The 19,034-nt window shown below is 36.3% G+C and overlaps 2 protein-coding genes across 2 annotated transcripts in view; one reads left to right on the top strand and one right to left on the bottom strand.

The window, feature by feature from the left end:
- The first annotated feature begins 714 nt into the window (after positions 1 to 714).
- Positions 715 to 9,696, top strand: LOC134679008 (protein henna). The gene is made up of 6 exons (XM_063537794.1): positions 715 to 851; positions 6,626 to 6,929; positions 7,484 to 7,843; positions 8,026 to 8,288; positions 8,910 to 9,139; positions 9,460 to 9,696. Exons 1-6 carry the CDS (start codon positions 792 to 794, stop codon positions 9,614 to 9,616), a joined length of 1,374 nt encoding a protein of 457 aa, XP_063393864.1. The 5' UTR covers positions 715 to 791; the 3' UTR covers positions 9,617 to 9,696.
- A 105-nt stretch (positions 9,697 to 9,801) lies between these two features.
- Positions 9,802 to 19,034, bottom strand: part of LOC134679011 (LIM/homeobox protein Awh) — a 39,885-nt gene continuing 30,652 nt past the window's right edge. The window contains exons 3-6 of the mRNA XM_063537802.1: positions 13,224 to 13,441; positions 12,670 to 12,912; positions 12,347 to 12,442; positions 9,802 to 12,199 (exon numbers count right to left, since the gene is read on the bottom strand). Coding sequence (XP_063393872.1) covers positions 12,120 to 12,199; positions 12,347 to 12,442; positions 12,670 to 12,912; positions 13,224 to 13,441 — 637 coding nt within the window. The 3' untranslated portion in view covers positions 9,802 to 12,119. The remainder of the gene's footprint in view (positions 12,200 to 12,346; positions 12,443 to 12,669; positions 12,913 to 13,223; positions 13,442 to 19,034) is intronic.

Raw genomic sequence — 19,034 nt, forward strand, 5'->3', positions numbered from 1 at the left:
TGATTTCGCACGGGTTGTAGTCATTCATAAACATAAATATGTCTAATAGGTACCATTTACATAAAACTGAGTAGGTAGTGTGTTTTTGAGGAAAATAAGTTATCGAGTACCTAACGCAACTCCAAACGCTTGTTGCATCGACCAGTGAGTTAATTTGAGGCGTAGATATGTCGAGGCCAACGAGCTCGGTCTGTGTACGTTTGGACGCGGTACCTTTTTATATTTTAGATAACCTTTAGCGACTTGTACCGTTGGATATAATTACTATAATATCTGAACATGTTTTTAAAGCCCAGTTTATAAAATTCTTCTATGACCAGTTAAGTAATTAGGTAACAAATGAAGTCTTACCTGTGTAATTCGTATTTAACGATTTCACTGCAAGATTAAGACCAGTTGTTACCGGACTTACCGCAATTACCGGACTAATTCAACGTCACTCAGCAACTGAACTATGAAACTTCGCATACAATAAAATGTAGTGACAGACGCTTTGGTGCAACCGACCCTTAATCAGTTATGCACCAGGCGGCTTAGCACGGTAGCCTTTTTATCGCTTGTCACCATGCCTGTCACGTTCTAACAAGTATGTAAGTGCGAAAGGGGCGTGCATAGTGATAGTCGATAAAAATGGAACCGTGCTGCGCCCGCAGGGTGATGTGTGTTTTAAGTGGCTTTTATCGAGATGACGTCACATTACAGGCGACATAAAAGCTGCGCGCGAGTGCTAGCCGGTTGTTTACGTAGCTGCCCGCGAGGGAACACTTACGCTCGCACATTACATTTTCAAAATGGAGGTATACAAAACTCCCCAAAATGAAGACAATCTGTCGTCTTCGCCGCCAGACAAGGTAAGTGGCCAAGCTCAATCAGCATATTTCTACATATTTATTTAAATTAGGTGCGTAATTCATTATTAAAATAAAAGCTCTTCTTACCACGTATATCCGAGATTTTAAAGATGAATTCAGAAGTGGATTTACTTTTTGCGCAGATCATCTCTTTATTGTGGTGTCAGCCAGGACACAGCAGAAGAACAGAAATGAAAAAATAAATACGTCCCTCCCCACACAACTGGTGTTGTTTCTTTATTATCAGTCATATTTTTACTTAAAAATCCCACTTTTACTGAACATTAATTAATAAACTTATTCTTATTATATCGCTCGCAACTAAAATCCAGACATAATTTAATTATGATCTATACATATAAGTACTTATAATATCAGGCCAGACAGCACTGCGACATATAAATGTTGTGAATTATAATGTGGATTGAACAACTCCAAGCTCACAGCGCTCAATTTATTTTCCCTGTTTTCTCGGTACCGTAAAATGGGGTGAGTTTGGTGAAATTTGACTTTCAAACCTCGATAAAATTTTATTTTTACATGTGAAAACTGAATGGTGTATATAATAAGTGGTTCGGACGTTTGTATTTTAGTTTGTATTTTATTTTGGGTAGTTCCATTTTATAACTTTGACGATAAAGAGGAAAATCCACCTCACCCCGTAGTACCTCGTATTTGGGGTGAGAGGGTTTTTTATACAAAGGTGATTTTGGAAGATTGTTGGATCGATTTTTTTTTATTATGCGTATTACTATAGCCCCATTTGTAATTGGAATACATTATTCTTGTAGCAGTATCCTTAAAATCCCTTCTCATCCCCCTCTCAAATCTTCTCTCCCCATTCATAACCCAACTCTCCCCGCGAAACCTACTCACCCCGTTTTACAGTATGTAAATAAATCCGTTAATAAACCCCAGATAAATGTCGCTCACTCATTATCGTTTATTCAAGAAGGTTATCCTAATTAGTTGATACTGCTAATAAGCAAGCAAAGCATTACTAAATACATACCTACTTAATTACCTACGCGATATAATAATTATAACAGGTTATAAAACTTGATACATAACTTTTTTCTTCTTTATTTTTTTTTGATACCTTCAGTTTAATCTCCTTGCATGTAAATCTTAGTGATTTCTGGTACATGGAATTGTATTTCTTATTTTTTGATCTATAGAATCTGTACAACAAATGGGAGTAGATTCGTTGTGCGGACAAGGCTTAATGGTCTACAAGCGTGAAAAATATTTCATCGTAGGTAATAAACACGGTCAACATGTCAACAACAAGAAATTTATCCACGATTTATAAGTTTATAAGTTTCCAAGTTTTTATGTAATTATATTTGTAACGATTAGTATCTTTAAGTTGTAAGATATCAGTTTATTTTTAATTAACAGATCCCTTATGTTATAACGAGAGAGAAAATATTTGTTTTTTTTTACGGTGTAAATAGTGAAAAACTGATACTTCATGTCATGATACTTTTGCATACTTTACGACGCAGCCGTGTGTCATGATGTGACGTCACAGTGTGCGCGCTTTTTTGTAGGTAGGTATCCAATGGGACATTTTTACTCTCGGTGTGCGAGCCTCATTTACTTTCGTAATTTGAAAGTTTCTGGGGTTAAACAGATAGGTTTATTAGACACATTTGAATCTCATGGGCAGTAGGTTCTAGAAATGATATCTTCCAAAATATTTATGCATCATGCTAATTGAGTGTTGTATGCACTAAGCAAAAGCTTAAATCGAAACAAGATGTGAAACTATTAAACCTTTCTACTTCCTAGCGTTTGTTATGTTCATGGAAATCTTGGGTCCGCTTGGCAACGAATCCCAAGGATTGTCGTAGAAACTAGGTCTTATATTTAATCATAGGTAAGTATCATTGGGGTTTTGGGATTAGTCTAGTTTCGTCACGACGATTTCTTTCACCAAAAAGCGGGTGGTACTTACTTATAAGTTCCGAGTCGGGGATTGAGCCTGCGACCTTCGGATTGGAAATCGCACCGGTCGCACGCTCATACCGCTAGGCTACCAATGCTGCTAAGATATGAAACCAAATGACGCTGAAATTTTTTTTTTTAATGTTTTGGTACTTTAAATAATTATTTACGAACCAATTCTTTCATACTAAATTTCATCATAATAAATGGGTAGGTACATCTTATACAGGGTGATTCATGAGTTGTGAGCAGGACTAATCCTGCACACTCAGTAACTGATAATTGATCGATCACCGTCATATTTAGGTGAAACAACCACACTTTTTCCTATTTTTTAACTTTTTGGTGAGGGCAAATTTAATTCTCTACAATCATGGTCACCCTACAAGACCTAATTAATAAACTTAAAACCTCTTTATCCGTAATGACAGCATTTTGATTACGAAGAAAATAAACTGTCAAACTTGAGTGAGATACGAGTTTTCAAAAGTAACCAGAGCGTGATGACATTGATGACATTCAATTTGACACAGAATATCGGTAGTTTAGTATTCTAATTCTAGGGTGACCATGCATGTCGTAAATAAATTAATAACTTTTTTTTTCAACTAGACTAGAAAATTTACGTTAACCTCACTGATACTGATACGAAACAGTTGCATATAATTTACGAAATGCGCAGTGTTAGTCCTGCTCACGTCTCCTGAATCACCCTGTATTTTCCGAGCAAAATAGATTTGTGATAATGGAAATTACGGACAATCCGTCTTACGAACTAGAATCAGACCAAGACAAGTTTGCAACGATTTTGATATTTATACTTCGTTTTTTTTTTTTAGCATTAGAAATTAGGTAAACAATCTTGATGTGTCTTTTAATTGAAAAACACATTTTAAAAATAAGTTACGGCAAATATATTATGTAACAATTATGAATCTAATACGATCATTTATACATATTGTATTCTTCTGCTTTCTTAAGTAATAGTTTTATATTTTTATAAAGCGTTTTTCAATTAAAAGACATGTCAAGATCGCTTACCTTCTTGCAAGTTCTTTCTAATGCTAAAAAAAACGAACTATAGCCCACGCAGTGCAAGTGTTATTTTGAACGTCAAACTTTTACGAAATAATAATACTGACGTCACTGCGTGTGCGTCATTGTGACTGTAATCTATAAAAACACGTTGTGTATTATATGTGTAATGTTTTGTGTAAATGTGATAATTATTATGCCGCTCACGAAACGCTTGCAAAACAAACACAAAGTACCTACATAATAGTTATAATCATACGTCGGACTCCAGCGGGCATTTTCGTGGCATGTCAGAATGATAGGTAAGGTTCGCAAATGAATCAATTCACTTTCGAGTATTTGTACCTAGTATTTGGTACCTAGTACATAGATATGCAAATTAACAAATAAAGCAAATCTTTCTATTGATTAGACGGCACTCTACCAACAAATATAAGTATGAACAACAGTCATAATGACGCATGTCAGCTATTTATTTGTTTTTTAAGTGGCCACTTCAGTGGGCTATCAGTCATCACTTCAAAGAGTATTTACACATTAAAGATGAATAAATGATAACGGGTAACTAATTTAATTAACTATGTTACAAATACTAGGTACATTATAATACTCGCAAGTTAAGATTTTTTTGTAAACCTTACTTTGCCCTCAAACTGCCCCCTATAGTCCGACGTTTGGTTATAATCTGAAACCGACTTCTCAAAACAGTTTGATATGCCATTGAATTTATTTACAACCACAGTGCCTACCTATTTCATAATAATTTCAATTAGCGTCAAGACTTCGAAAAAAACTTTTGTCGTAGAGGAGTTCCATTTTGGTCTTCCTGAGCAGTTTTATTTCACCAAATAGCACTATCTAAGTGCAAATGCTTGGCTTGTTTTCTAGATAAATGCAGGTCAAGGTCCAAGTCCAGAAATGACGGTATCTCCTACTTTTGAAATCTAGAAGTCGGTTAAATATACAGTATGTAACAGAAAGAAAGGCAAAGAAAGAGACCCGTTAATGTTTAGGTCAAACTGATCAACTTTTACCATGGGACCAACCCTGAAAACGCGGAAAATTACATCGGATTTTTCATACATTTTGCTGGTCTGATGTTGATATTTCCTATGGGAGGATCAATTTTTTTCCCGCGTTTTCGAGGTTAGTCCCATTGTAAAAATTGCTTAGTATGACCTAAACATTAATGGGTCTCTTTCTTTGCCTTTCGTTTTGATACATACTCTATAGGTTCAAAATACGATGGAATAGAAGGCCTTTTTATAGGTCTCTAGGCTGCAAAAGGTTAATGTTCTATCTAATCAGCACTCGTGCTAGAAATATTTACAATATCTTTGACCTTAGTACATATACTTTTTACAGTTATCACAAATTGTCAGAGTATAAACATAACAAATTGATGCAAAACATTACGTTATTAAGTACTTTGTTTTTGTATAATTATCGACACGGGTAGGTAATTAACTGAAGTTAAACATTTTGATGTGTTGGTTATACTTACCTATATCTTTAGAAAGAAAAAAATACATTTATTTCATACAGCACACATACTCGTACACAGCATAAGAAGATAAAAGAAATTTAAAAAAAATCTTACTTTCTCGCGTCATCCCGGCATTTTGGCACGGCTCATGGCAGCTTGGAGTCCGCTTGACAACTAATCCCATGATTTGACGTAGGCACTAGTTTTTACTAAAGCGAGCCTCAAACCTACCTTCTGACCTTCTAACCCAGAGGGGAAACTATGCCTTATTGTGATTAGTCAGGTTTTCTCACGATGTTTTCCTTCACTGAAAATATTAAATGATATTTCGTACATAAGTGTCGACATACTCATTGTACGAGCCGGGGTTGAAACCTCCGGATTGAAAGTCGCACGCTCTTACCGCTAGGCCACCAGCGTTCCAACACAAGATAATAAAAAAACATAACAACATCAATACAAAAATAGCAGAGAAAATTATGTAACAGAAAAATCACACATTTGGGTCCAGCAATGTATGCAGTGGGGAAAATGCTTAGTCACAGCATTTTGTTGCAATTCGCAAGCGAGGCAAATTGCAACGCCAAGGCCTAAGGGACTAGGGAGTGCCTTTTTATATAAAAAATAGTTAAAATACATGAAATATATAATAATAAAGTAAACTAAAAATAAATAAATAAAAATAGTCTAATATTCGTTACGCAAAATAAGTTACAGCTTTACCGAGTGGTTAGTAGCGCATATTTACTTATTTAATTGTGTATGTGTTTAAAGTAACGATTGGGTAGCAATGCAATTAATAAAATAATCAATACAAATGTATTTTAGTGGTTAGATCTGAGAGTGTATGTCTAACTTAGTTAAAAAAACCCTTTCTGCCACGGGTAGGGAGGATACCTAGTAACAGTACGAGTATACATAATTATGTATATTAATTATATTATGCTCTACAGTACGTGTAAGTGTCTTCATTGCTCTGAATTAAACACAGAGAGTGATCGGGGTTGGAGGTTATCACGTTACTAATTCTTGATGTAACCTGAATTCATTATTTTATAGGGTGATACGTTATCAGTGAGAAGTTCGTCATTTATGAATGATAGGCTGACATTTATCATAATATTCATAATCATAAATTAAAGTCACGTAAAAAATATAGTTTATTCCTTATTCTGATAAGGACCCCTTTCGCTCTAAAGTTTTAAAATTTAGTGCACTAATTAGGCATCCGTGAGGCAATTTTGATATCCATCCACACTTGTACTTAATTTCTACTTGTACTAAAAAATACCTTTTTTTCCAGCCGAAATTGATGCACGGTGGAAACTACATAAAAGAGGGTCGTGATTCGGCCAAGTCTACTTGGTTATTATTTTCTGCCGAATCACCCGACCAAGCTGGTTGCTTGGCAAAGTTTTTAAGCATTTTTTCCTCTCATGGAGTGAACCTCAGCCACATCGAGTCCCGGTCTTCGGCCAGGCGCCCGGGGTACGAGTTCATGGTGGAGTGCGAGCATGGCACCGGCGACTTTGGGGCTGCCTTAGAAGACCTTAAAAAGAACGTGGGCTACCTTAACATCATATCCAGAAATTACAAGGACAATAGATGTAAGTTATTTTTTAGAGAGAGAGATATCCAAATATGTGGCAAAAATATCATTTTGGTATAAGTTTTTATCGCTGACTATATCGATACTTCCACGCGTTCCCGAGATAAAGGGTCTTGACAGACAGATGGACGGACGGAGAACAAAGTGAACCTATAAGGGTTCCATTTTTCCTTTTGAAGTACAGAACCCTAAAATTGAGCACTTGCGTGCAATATTTATTAGATGCATTGCCAATAACTACAGAGTAGTGGAGAGTACAATGTACATAGGTATTCAGTCAGTCGACCAAATACCTCCATGACCATGTAACAAAAATCGCATGCAAGTTCTTGATCCGTTTAAATGGGGCTTTATTTTTACATCCCGTTCTTGTTTACGTGCTTAAATGTGACGTGACAAAATACAAAAATTAAACACTAAAAACGTGACTTTTGTGTGGGTATAGGTACCTGTTGTTGTAGTGGCAAGAAACATACACCCTAAGCTAAGAAGTTTTATCCAATGTGTAAGGTACTAATTAGTAGGTAACTGCCATTTGTATTTTTGTTACAGCTGCCGTCCCGTGGTTTCCCAGACGTATTCGTGACTTGGACAGATTCGCCAACCAAATTCTTTCGTACGGCTCTGAGTTAGATGCGGATCACCCAGGCTTTACGGACCCAGAGTACCGCGCGCGGCGCAAGTATTTTGCCGACATCGCTTACAACTACCGGCACGGTCAGCCGCTGCCGCACGTGAACTACAGCCCGCAGGAGATCGCCACTTGGGGTGCGGTGTTCAGGAAGCTCACCGAGCTCTACCCGACGCATGCTTGCAAGGAGCACAACCACGTGTTCCCTTTGCTGATTGAGAACTGCGGATACAGAGAAGACAACATTCCTCAATTGGAGGATGTATCCAATTTCCTAAAAGGTTAGTTATTCAGATAATAAAGCAACAGTCTTCCTTTGCCTTAAATAAACTTACTTAATTGTAAATAGGTACAAATATTTTATATTTTTTTATTATGCGCAATTTATTGGATCCTACGTTTCTCTGTTCCGTGACGAACGCCTAGTAGTTCTCACTTCTCACTAGCTTGTACATACTTGCAGACTGCACCGGGTTCACCCTGCGGCCAGTAGCGGGGCTGCTGTCGTCACGCGACTTCCTCGCGGGGCTGGCGTTCCGCGTGTTCCACAGCACGCAGTACATCCGCCACCACTCGCGGCCGCTGTACACACCGGAGCCCGACGTGTGCCACGAGCTGCTCGGCCACGCGCCGCTGTTTGCTGACCCTGCCTTCGCTCAGTTCTCGCAGGAAATCGGCTTGGCATCTCTCGGAGCTCCTGATGACTACATCGAGCGATTAGCCACCGTTAGTTAAACAGTGTTTATAATAACTATTTTTATTCCCCGACGCATAAAGAGGGGTGTTATATGTTTGACGCCAATATCAGTCTCTCTGTTTATCTACATATGTGTCTGTCTGTGGCACCGTAGCTCTCAAATGAATGGACCGATTTCCATGCGGTTTTTTTACGTGAAAGCAAGTTTTCTTACGGTGGTTCATATATATTTATTTATTTTATTTATTTATTAGTCAAATAAGTAACACAGCATTACAGTAAAACCAAGGCACTGTGAAACTACAAAATAAAATACAATAAGTACAAAGAAACAAATAAAAACCAAAGACAAATTAAACATTAGATTTGGGCGACGACGTAACAGCGTGGCTCCGTTGCGTTGTCTGACTTGGTATATATAGCTATATGAGATAAAAATCGATCCCGTAGTTTGAAGAGTATTCGCTATTTTCCAAAATAGTTTTTCAATTTTTAATTTTATATGTAGTTACAAATCCTTCCTGCTATATCTACTTCCTGAGTCCTTGCTTAGGTCAGATTAGTATATTAGGTAATTAATTCATGACATTTTTTTAGTTTTTGTCAGTCGTTGAGATTTTATTTAAATGGATGTACAATTACATTTCCAGTGCTTCTGGTTTACCGTGGAGTTCGGACTGTGCCGACAAGAAGGCAAGCTGAAGGCGTTCGGGGCGGGTCTGTTGTCGTCGTTTGGGGAGCTGCAGTACTGCCTGTCGGGCAAGCCGGAGCTGCGAGACTTCGAGCCCGAGGTCACCGGGGAGGAGAAGTACCCCATCACGGAGTACCAGCCCGTCTACTTCGTAGCTAACAGCTTCGAAGATGCCAAGGAAAAAATGATGTAAGTTATCGTATTTCGGAAGTGGGTATTTTCTATGTTATCGCAACTATCTTTCGACTCTGGCAGAATACTGTGAAAAACCAGTTTTAACTAGGGTTTTTTCTAGTCAAAATTAGTTGTAAATAAAATATTTTAAACTTAGTTTTGACTGAAAAAACTCAGTCAAAACTAGTTGTCACCGAGGCCTGACGGAAATCTATAATATACTAAAATGATGTTATTTTATGAAAGGAGAAAATAATTCAAATATGATACGAATTATGATGATGACATTAACGACTATATAATGTTATAAATACATATAACGTTTTTGTTTACAGTAAATACGCGTCTACGATTCCTCGTGACTTCGGTGTCCGGTACAACCCGTACACGCAGAGCATCGACATCCTGGACTCGGTGCGGCAGATGAAGGACCTGCTGCGGGGCATCCACCAGGACATGGAAATGTTGCTTAATACTATGGAAAAGTTATAAATGCCCTATCTACATGTAATTTAAGATTAGCGTTACGTATAATTTAATTATCAACAATAAAATTTACTGTTAGTGTTTTCCACGAAGTGTCTTGGTTTTAAAAAGGATTAAATGGTTCAGCGTCTCTTAACTTGGCTAACATTGTTAATTACTTACTTGAAAATAGTTTAGATGTATAATTATGAGACTGTACTATACTTGAGTATGTTTATCCATAAGAAACCACGAAAAAAAGTCTTCAAATCTTCTCACTGTATATTTAGGGAAGAGTCGGGTCGGATCGTATTGCCGGTTAAATTGTACAACCTCTAGATTTCCAATTAAACAACCTAGTTTATTTACACGTAAGGAACCAAACAGTGCTCTAATAGAATTAAGCTCTATAATCTAATCACACATGGTGTACAGTCGTACATACATAGTCATGTATAAACGAACGAAAGAGAGAAAAAATATGATTTTGGTCTGGATAAGTAATCTAACTTTTAAATGTGGGTTTGTGACAGCATAACTTGTGATCTGGATCAAGTTAAAAATACGTAATTAACAGTATTTTACTAAATATTAATATAAATGGGTTTAATGCATAGGTGTTAAAAATAGTCTTATTTGTATGTTATCATACATAGCTAGTCGTTTAAATCGCACTATATAATACTGAACTAGCATAGTAACGATTTAAACGATCAAATATTTTCAGCTCGTGTAAATATGATTCTGGTATTACGAGTAAATATTTGTTAGTTCGATCTATAATAAGCAATGGACTTGCAAAACGCTTCATAGATACAATTTTAATAGTGGCGATTTAACCAGCTCGTCGTAACGATGGCAGTGCTTCTGACAAAATGCATTTCGACTATGTTAATTTAATACCAAAATGCTCATCTTCAGAATGTATATGTAGCCAAGTAACTAAACTTATATGTGCACAGTAAAATACAATGGTAACTAACTCTAAAACTGGTACGATATATCTGACTCTTTCCTATAAACCTACATATTTATTACGTGACAAATTGTCTTGTGAATGTAAGAAAATGTAGAGCTTATTTAGAAAAAAATTGCGATGCAAATCAAAATAAATTTATAGTGAGCCGCCTTCAGTTTTAAAATCTGTGCAGGTACTTAGTATAACGTATGTGCTCAACACTGAATGCAAGTTAGGTACGTTGTACGTTGGGACAGTGGTATTTAAAAAAGTATTTAATTTTTTATCAACATAATTATATTCAATAAATTTGTACAAGATTAACTTAAAGTACCTTGTAGTAGGTACTCACCAAGCATGTAATATTACAATGACGAGATGTTGAATCGCGTTCACATAACAAACTATAGACGACGTTATACATTGACATGTTTTTTGATAAATGACTAAGTATCATTAGCTATTTACATAATTATTAGGTAATAAAGAAGTAATGTTCTATGATATTCGATGGACACGTACAACTTACAATAATATATATAATTGACGACTATAACTAGAATTGCAGACTAATCAGTTAGTGATTCACTTTAATATAATTAAGGAACATGTATTTATGAAACCAGAACGAAGGCATTGGCACTTGGTTATTATTGAGCAAGGCTAATTTGCATAAAATAACTTTGTTGGAGGATGTAGGTATTAGGGTATGTTTATCTAAGTCCCTTATACATCGAGATCTGTTTTATAAAACAGGTAATTAACTTGTAAGAATTTATGTTAATTGTAATTATGTGATAATGTCGTAAGTAATGACTTAAGTGACCATTACTTATTCTTTTAGTCATGAGTAATCAATAAAAATATTGTATATAAATTAAGTCAAGTTTCATTTATCATGTTGTGCAAAATATTTAACAGTGAACTTAGTGAATATCGTTATTTAAAGGTTTTAATGTGATCACGGTCGGGCCTGAAATTGATTTCAAATAACATGTTAAACTGAGATTAAGACAAGAGATTAGATGATAGAATTAGATATCAATATATGTATTTATGTGAGTGTAATATCACTTTATAAATTATGTAGGTATTTACTTATACCTATATGAAATAGTTCACTGGACAAAACTTAGGTTTTGGCACAAATATTGGAGATTTTACATAAGTTTGTAGAAGTGAAAAAGTAGGTCCTACTAATTCTAGTAATTTAATTATTTGAAGGTTATATGTACCTATACTTAGACGTAAAAAATAAATTATATTCTAGGAGCTATTAATTCAAAGGCAAACAATAGAGGTTTTGACAGCAAACATAAGTATCACAGTTACTAAAAATAAATAAATAAATAGTTATAACTTTTTACAATAATTTAGAAATAGTTACTTTGATTAGGCCTTATTTTATACATTGACTTAAATACTATTAATTTACATTAATTCTCTAAATATCTAGTATTGGTTGTTAATCTTCTACCCTCACAAAAGTAGACAATCTCGAAACAAAAGCTGTAAATGCTGGCTCTAAACAGACTACTCATTTATACGAATGGATACCCATTGGTTTCAATTTTAGACTTCACTCTGCATGCAATGGATCGACGAATCTTCCGAGAGCTCATCCATCGAGGAATCCGTAAACGAAGTGCCGTCTGAAACATCAAAAACAGTTTACGCTTTAGTAAGTAATACGTTAAATCGTCTCTACCGCCAAAACATAAATTCAATATAAGTGCATTATCATTTATAGTACTAGGTGGGTACTATAAATGATAATGCACTTATATGTAGCATGTTACCTATCGGGACAAAAGGGGGCTTGTTCTGGAAGGAGTAGGTGAGGTGCAGGTTGATCGGTCGGCCAAACCCCACCGGGTCCGTGTCCCGCGACATCACTGCGGACAAAATACACCAACCTGAGAACGAGCCAAACACTTTTTAACTTATAATTAAATACATCAAAGTACTAAAGTCGCAGTGACAACATTTCGCTTAGCCACACAAATAAAATTCGCTCGAGGTGCAATATCCCGCTTAGGCTCATAGGCGGGACATCTGAGAAAGTTCGCCGCGCTACTAAAGTTTGCCTGCTGTGATCGGTCAGGCGAGCAAAAATACTAACGCTGGTTTTGTTTTCCTTTCCCAGTGTGCTGATGCTTCTTTTGGCGCGCGCGGCTGTTCTGAAACCAGACTTGCGTGACGCGCTTGCTGAGCCCCGTCACCTGCGCGATGCGCTCCAAGTCTTGCCCGTCGGGGTTCGAATCCAGTTGGAAGTTCGCTTGGAGAACCTGCAGTTGCTCCTCGGTGAAAGTCGTTCGAACCCGCTTGGCTTTGCTTTTGTGATATCCTTCAGAGTCGCAGCCATCTAAAGAAGAGAGTAAATGAAAATTTATAATCTTAAGAAGAATGAAAATGGGTCTCTCGTTTAATAGGTAAATTTAATGCAAAATGACTGGTTTTCATAGAGTGTAGTTGGCAATCGTCAATCAATGTAATAAATTCTTAAAAGTACCCATTTAACAGGAAAGAACGCTATAAGCACCGAGTTTGAATGTGTACTTATGTTTGAAGTATGTATGTATGCCCAATATTTATAAATTTACATCGTTTCTGTAGAGGCAGGTAACCTAGCCAGATAGCCATATAATTCTGACTCAATATGTATAAATGTATCACCGTCCGAAGAGATGGAGCCGCCGTCGAGTGTCTCGAGGTAGTGCGGCTTGCAGAGCACTCGGTCCTCGTGGAGCGCGAACTGCTCGCCGGTGGAGAGCTGGCGGCCGCACGCGTCGCACGCGAAGCATGCCAGGTGGTACACCTGCTCGCGCGCCTTGCGCACCCAGTCCGACGACGAGATGCCCCGGCAGCACTTGGAGCACTTCGCGCCGAAACTCCTACACAAACAGACCAGGGCTACTTCAAAATACGCTACATCTACAACTATTTCAGTAGACACGCCATAAGAATTCAAAATTTTTCCACAAGCTTTTATCTTTAGGCAACAGGATTTTCCTGGTCGTTTGTGAAATATGAGAGATACTTAAGATTCGATTGATTCCAGAGACGGGAAATAAACTATGTATTTCTGAAGTATTTTTTTTTAACTTTTCTGTTGTTATTCAGGACCTTTATACATTGTACCTACTTTGTACTTTTCGTACCCATAAAGTCCGCTTCTTTTGGCTTCCAAATTGTTTTAAATGTTTAAAATAAATATTTACAAAAAGAACAAAATCTATTAATTAAAATGTTTAAAACTATTAAAGAGGATAAATATATTATTCCTCAGAAGCGGGGCTATCAGCTAAACTACTAATCATGGTAAAAATGGCTCTATTATACGACAGTAAAGTGCGTGTTCAGATTTTTTGGGAACCATGCACTTTACATCCTTTACAGGTTACAGGTAGGTACATATTATATACATTTTATACGTACTTATTTATTCATTTATTAATTACACTACTTTCACCCGAAAATCCCAGTGCAATAACCGTTTACCGCACCGGTTTTTAGTGATATTTTCCTGATATTCTTCAGGAAAATATCACCCTAGAATTAATATTTTACCAATTAAACACGTAAAAGTAATTGCGATGCCAAATGTAAATGCAATAATGCCCATCTTACCCGCAACTTTGTAGTGTGGGATTTGAGACCATTAACACTATCAACTGGGGCCCATTTCTCGAACGGTATTAGTCTAATATTATTAGTTTGTCGTCATGGCAACCCATACGATTTGACAGTTCGTGGACTAATAATATTAGTCTAATACCGTTCGAGAAATGGAGCCCCTGGTAATACTCTAGCCTCTCAAAAAAAATACAGTTTGGATAAGAGCTTGTGTCAAAAGTTTATTTTAACGAAAAATTATTTTAAAATAATATGAGCCAAGGTCATAAATACTGCGACTAAAAGTTACTTAAAATTTATATGTTGCTGTTCCTGATGGTTAAAATATTAGAATATATAATTAATTATAAATTTATTATTATAAAAATCAATGTCTGTAATCTCTCCAACCTTCAGGAACAGAATTAACAGAAAGGAAAGTTTAACGCTAACGATCGCATAGGCTAGGCGAGGCAAATTAAATGTTTACATAATGTTTTTAATTGTAATTTTAAATATAGCGAGGCAGAGATAGGAGTGAATTGTCAAAAATGTTTACGTAGATTAGCGTAGTTAAGGACCTATAATTAGTCTTCAGGTTAGTTGATTCCATTATGTTAGGGATTAGGACAATTAACTAACTAAATTGTATTTAAGTAATTCATATACGCTTATAGGATACACTAACACACTTTCATGCATGTAACTGAAGTACGAGTAAAAATGGTCGGAACACGATGGAATCAATTAACTGAAGACTGAACTGAAGTCTACTATTGTATGTTTTTTTTTTTGCAATTCACCCACAAATACATAATTTCAGTAAGAATTTATTAGTTAGGTACCAATTGATGTAACTTAAGTGTCGTAAAACAGATACATGACCAAATTCACATACTTATTTACAAAATCCTGTAACAAAAGTTTAAAATACCTACATGTCAATAGTATGCCAACTTCTATTTATTTCCCTAGACTTCGTCATAAATTAAAAAAAACACGTAGCAGCAGATTTGCATGATGATAAGTCGCTTCCAGACTAATATCAAGGAAAAGAATATATGTATATTATGTACCTACAAGTAATTGAGTAAAAAATAAAATAAATATGTTTGGCGTGGTAAAATGACCTTATCATTTGCTGGCCGCTCAACTCACCTGATTTCCATTCCACAGACCATTGTAATTAATTAAAGGTGTTTTAATTTAATTTAAATTAAAAACTGTTATCAACTTATCACTTATACCTGCTGCGACTACATCGAAACGCTTTGTGTCTTTCTATCAATCTTCCATATTAGTGCGACAGTGACAGTTGCGTTTCCGTTTGTTGGCTACGTGGCCAGTTCTTACCGATTTCTTTTCGATGTAGGAGAGCTAGTGTATTTATGTTTATTTGTATGTATTGGCTTTGGAAGCTAAGTACGTTCTACAAAAGCGAACACGCGTTAAAAACGTGAAACACGGAACATGTCTGCATTTATGATACGTCAGGTGGAAAACACTTGAAAAGTTACCAGAAAAATACCCATTTAATAATATGTACATATATTTGTGTGTAGTAAAAGTATATAATCAAACGTATTGCGCATTCTTTTACATACGTACATAAATATTTTTACAGGGTCATTTTCAAACGCGAATAACATTTTCATAAGCGAACACAGAATCTACATATTAACATATAACTATATATGTTAGTGTTTTATAGTTGATTTCTTTCTATTTTGAACTTTATGTAGATGAAGTGCAAAGTCGCGTGTTTTACGAATATTTATTAAGTTGGCCAGTTCTTAGTTTTATTATATTTATTATTTGGGACTTGAATCGGTAAGCCAGTTCTTATTATCGGGTTCTTATCAGCGTCGGTGGCTTAAAGCCGCTTTTGCATTAGGAAATGCAGAATATGTTTAGAAAGAGCATCACGGGCCTGTGCCCGCGCCGCGCCGCTATCACTGCTTATTAACATTTTGTCGCCGTCTGATTCAATTAACAGTGGTCCTTGCATAATAATTAACCAAGTGACAGATTAACAAGTTTTAACACTCTGCCGTAATGAAGATGTTGCGTACCACCGCAATGACCGATAAATACTCGAGGTGTTGACTATTCATGATTCATGAAGGAGGTCTGTGTATTTTCCGTTATTTATTAACGCCTTATCCAGATTCTGGATAGCATATCCGATGTAGAATAGAGATTCCTCCAGGTTTTGTAATTTTTTCAAGTTGTCGAGGTCGGGCTTGCGTTGCGTCGTTGGCGGGGCGCGGACGTACCGGGCTGCGCCGGCGCCGGGCACGTTGCGCGCTGCGCCGGGCTCGGCCGCCGCGGGCGCCGCCGCCATAAATCCTCACTCGTTGATTGCTTTCCGTGGCGTGCGCTCGTCTCCCCCGCGCCTGCCTCACATTTTAATATCCATTCAAACCGACCATTCACTCGACGACATGATTTAAATTATTTGTTTTAGATACAACCTCAATCGGAGATTCATTGGCATATTATACGAGCGTTTGTTTTAACAATTTCGTGGCACTCAGGCTCATGCTCTAGGCAACACGCTGTTGATGAGGAGCATTTAATGCATTCGGGCATAAACAAGCTACTTTTGATAACCAAGCATGGATCCTATAAACTTTAAGTAAATAAAATAAATGTCAATAGATACAGAGGTAACCATTTAGAGATATGGTAGCGGTATTTGCAATTGCACGTATACTTAACCATTTATATTGGATTATTTATTTATATTGCTACGAATATCACTTATCAGTCCCCACATTTTAATTTTATGTTTAGATTATTTTTAATTAGGTAGCTTCCCATTTTGTATTTTACTATAATTACATTACATTGTAGCTATTAACAAACCATTTTTTATCTCACGAATTACCAATAGTTCTTTGCACGTCTACATTTCCAATTGAGCCTTACTAATGTGAGTAATGAGCCCGAACTCGATGTGCATTTTTTCGCCGAGAAGTTTCTTACGCCACCTGACAGTGGAATTGTAGGATTTGTAGATATGTAAAGTACCTACCTACTGTTTTTCAACACCTATCAACAAAACAATATACCCTTCACCATAACCACTCATCAATGTATAGTATTACTACACAGGGTAAGTATAGCAATAATGTTCAATTTTGGTTAATATTGCATTATTATCATATGGATTTACAAACTCGTATGGATGCAAATTTTCACAGTCGGAAATCGGGAAGTGGGTCAAATTTAGATTCCATGTTTTGACCCACACTAACTAACATAAATACATATACAGGGCAAGTTAAGTGTCGTTATGTAGGTTTATTTATTAAAATTGAATTAAAATAATTTCTCATATAAATTAAATTATATATAAAGGCCAGTTTTGAAAAGGTGAATTTAAAAGGTGACATATTTACAACTGGACAAAAAAGTTACAGTTTTTCAAATTATGTAAATATTTTTTGGTACAAAGTAGGTACGTATCGGGGTCATGATTTCGAGTCTCGTTGTTTAATATTCTGTGAATCGATCTAAGGCTTGTGTTTATTTATGCGTCTAGAGATTAATTAAACCCGCTGAAGACATGGTGCATTTACATACGACATGGCGCGCGCATTTGCAACTACTGCGGTGTGGGCGAGGGACATCGCGTGAGAGCGAAATCCATTGCCTGCGAAAACTGATATGGGACTTTCGGATAATACCTTGAAATCATTATTAAACGAGATACGATGCACACCGGCACTACACAGTAAGCGAACAAACAACACAGTGCAATTAAGTTAAGAGTGAACAGATGCTTTAGCGCCTCCGCCCCGAGTGTTTCTTGTTTCTTGAACTAGCGACAATCAAACATCCTGTTAAAAACAAAAGGGTGTCGTCGTAGGCGGACCACTGGCGCGTGGTAGCGGCTACCAGACAAAAAGGTGCGCTAAATAAACAATGAACAGATAATATATCAACAAAAGCAATTACGCGCGTTGCCGCCGGCGACTGTCGATTTACGTTCTGGCAACACCACTCGTTATGCGCGTTCCATAATATACAAATATCGTTATTGTGACATGGCTCACGTTTAACGAACCCTTAACCAGTCGCCATTAACAGTCTCTCAATTCCTTATACTCGTACATATATATAAACTTATCGCACCTTGAATATAGTCACTAATTTAACCAATTGATTATATAGTGACTTGCGCAGTGACCGCAGTGTTCTTGTCTTACACAAAATTTTGGGTATTTTTTATAATTGTTTCCGAAAGTTAAGAACATCGATGAAATAAGTACGGACTAAATCTGTACCTTTAATTAAAAAGATTATCAAATTTCATGATGGTAATATTTATTGACTTAGTTACAACAAAAAAAATATCTATACTAACTACCTACGTTTAATTTAATTTATGCTCTATACGTACAGCTCAGCACTTCTCTAATAAACAAGATATAGGTAGATACCAACTTGCTTATGTTGTATTATGATTGATTTTGTTTTTAATTTAAGTTACACTGCCCAGCCAGTTATCCTTTATGGAAATACCGCTTTATTTAGAAACCGTTTTTCACATACCTAACAGCGGAATAAGCGGAACTATTTATTCGGCTAATAGTAGTAGTAGTGGATTGAGTAGGTAGGTAACCCTTAACGCATGTGCAATTATATGTATTTGTATATATCCTTGTTTATATGTGTATATATATATATATATATATATATATGTATTTAGTGTACTCTTAGTCATAAGGTATAACATAATGATATATAGTAGGTATTTAGAATGTTGATATTTTACTTCGCTCAAAAGTTACGTTTTTTTTCTGTTTATTTCTCACTGCACCCACATGGACGCTTTTCTGTTTCGCCCTATGGTTGACTGGTAGA

Source organism: Cydia fagiglandana, chromosome Z (genome assembly GCF_963556715.1).
Source record: "Cydia fagiglandana chromosome Z, ilCydFagi1.1, whole genome shotgun sequence".
NCBI classification, from domain to species: Eukaryota; Metazoa; Arthropoda; class Insecta; order Lepidoptera; family Tortricidae; genus Cydia; species Cydia fagiglandana.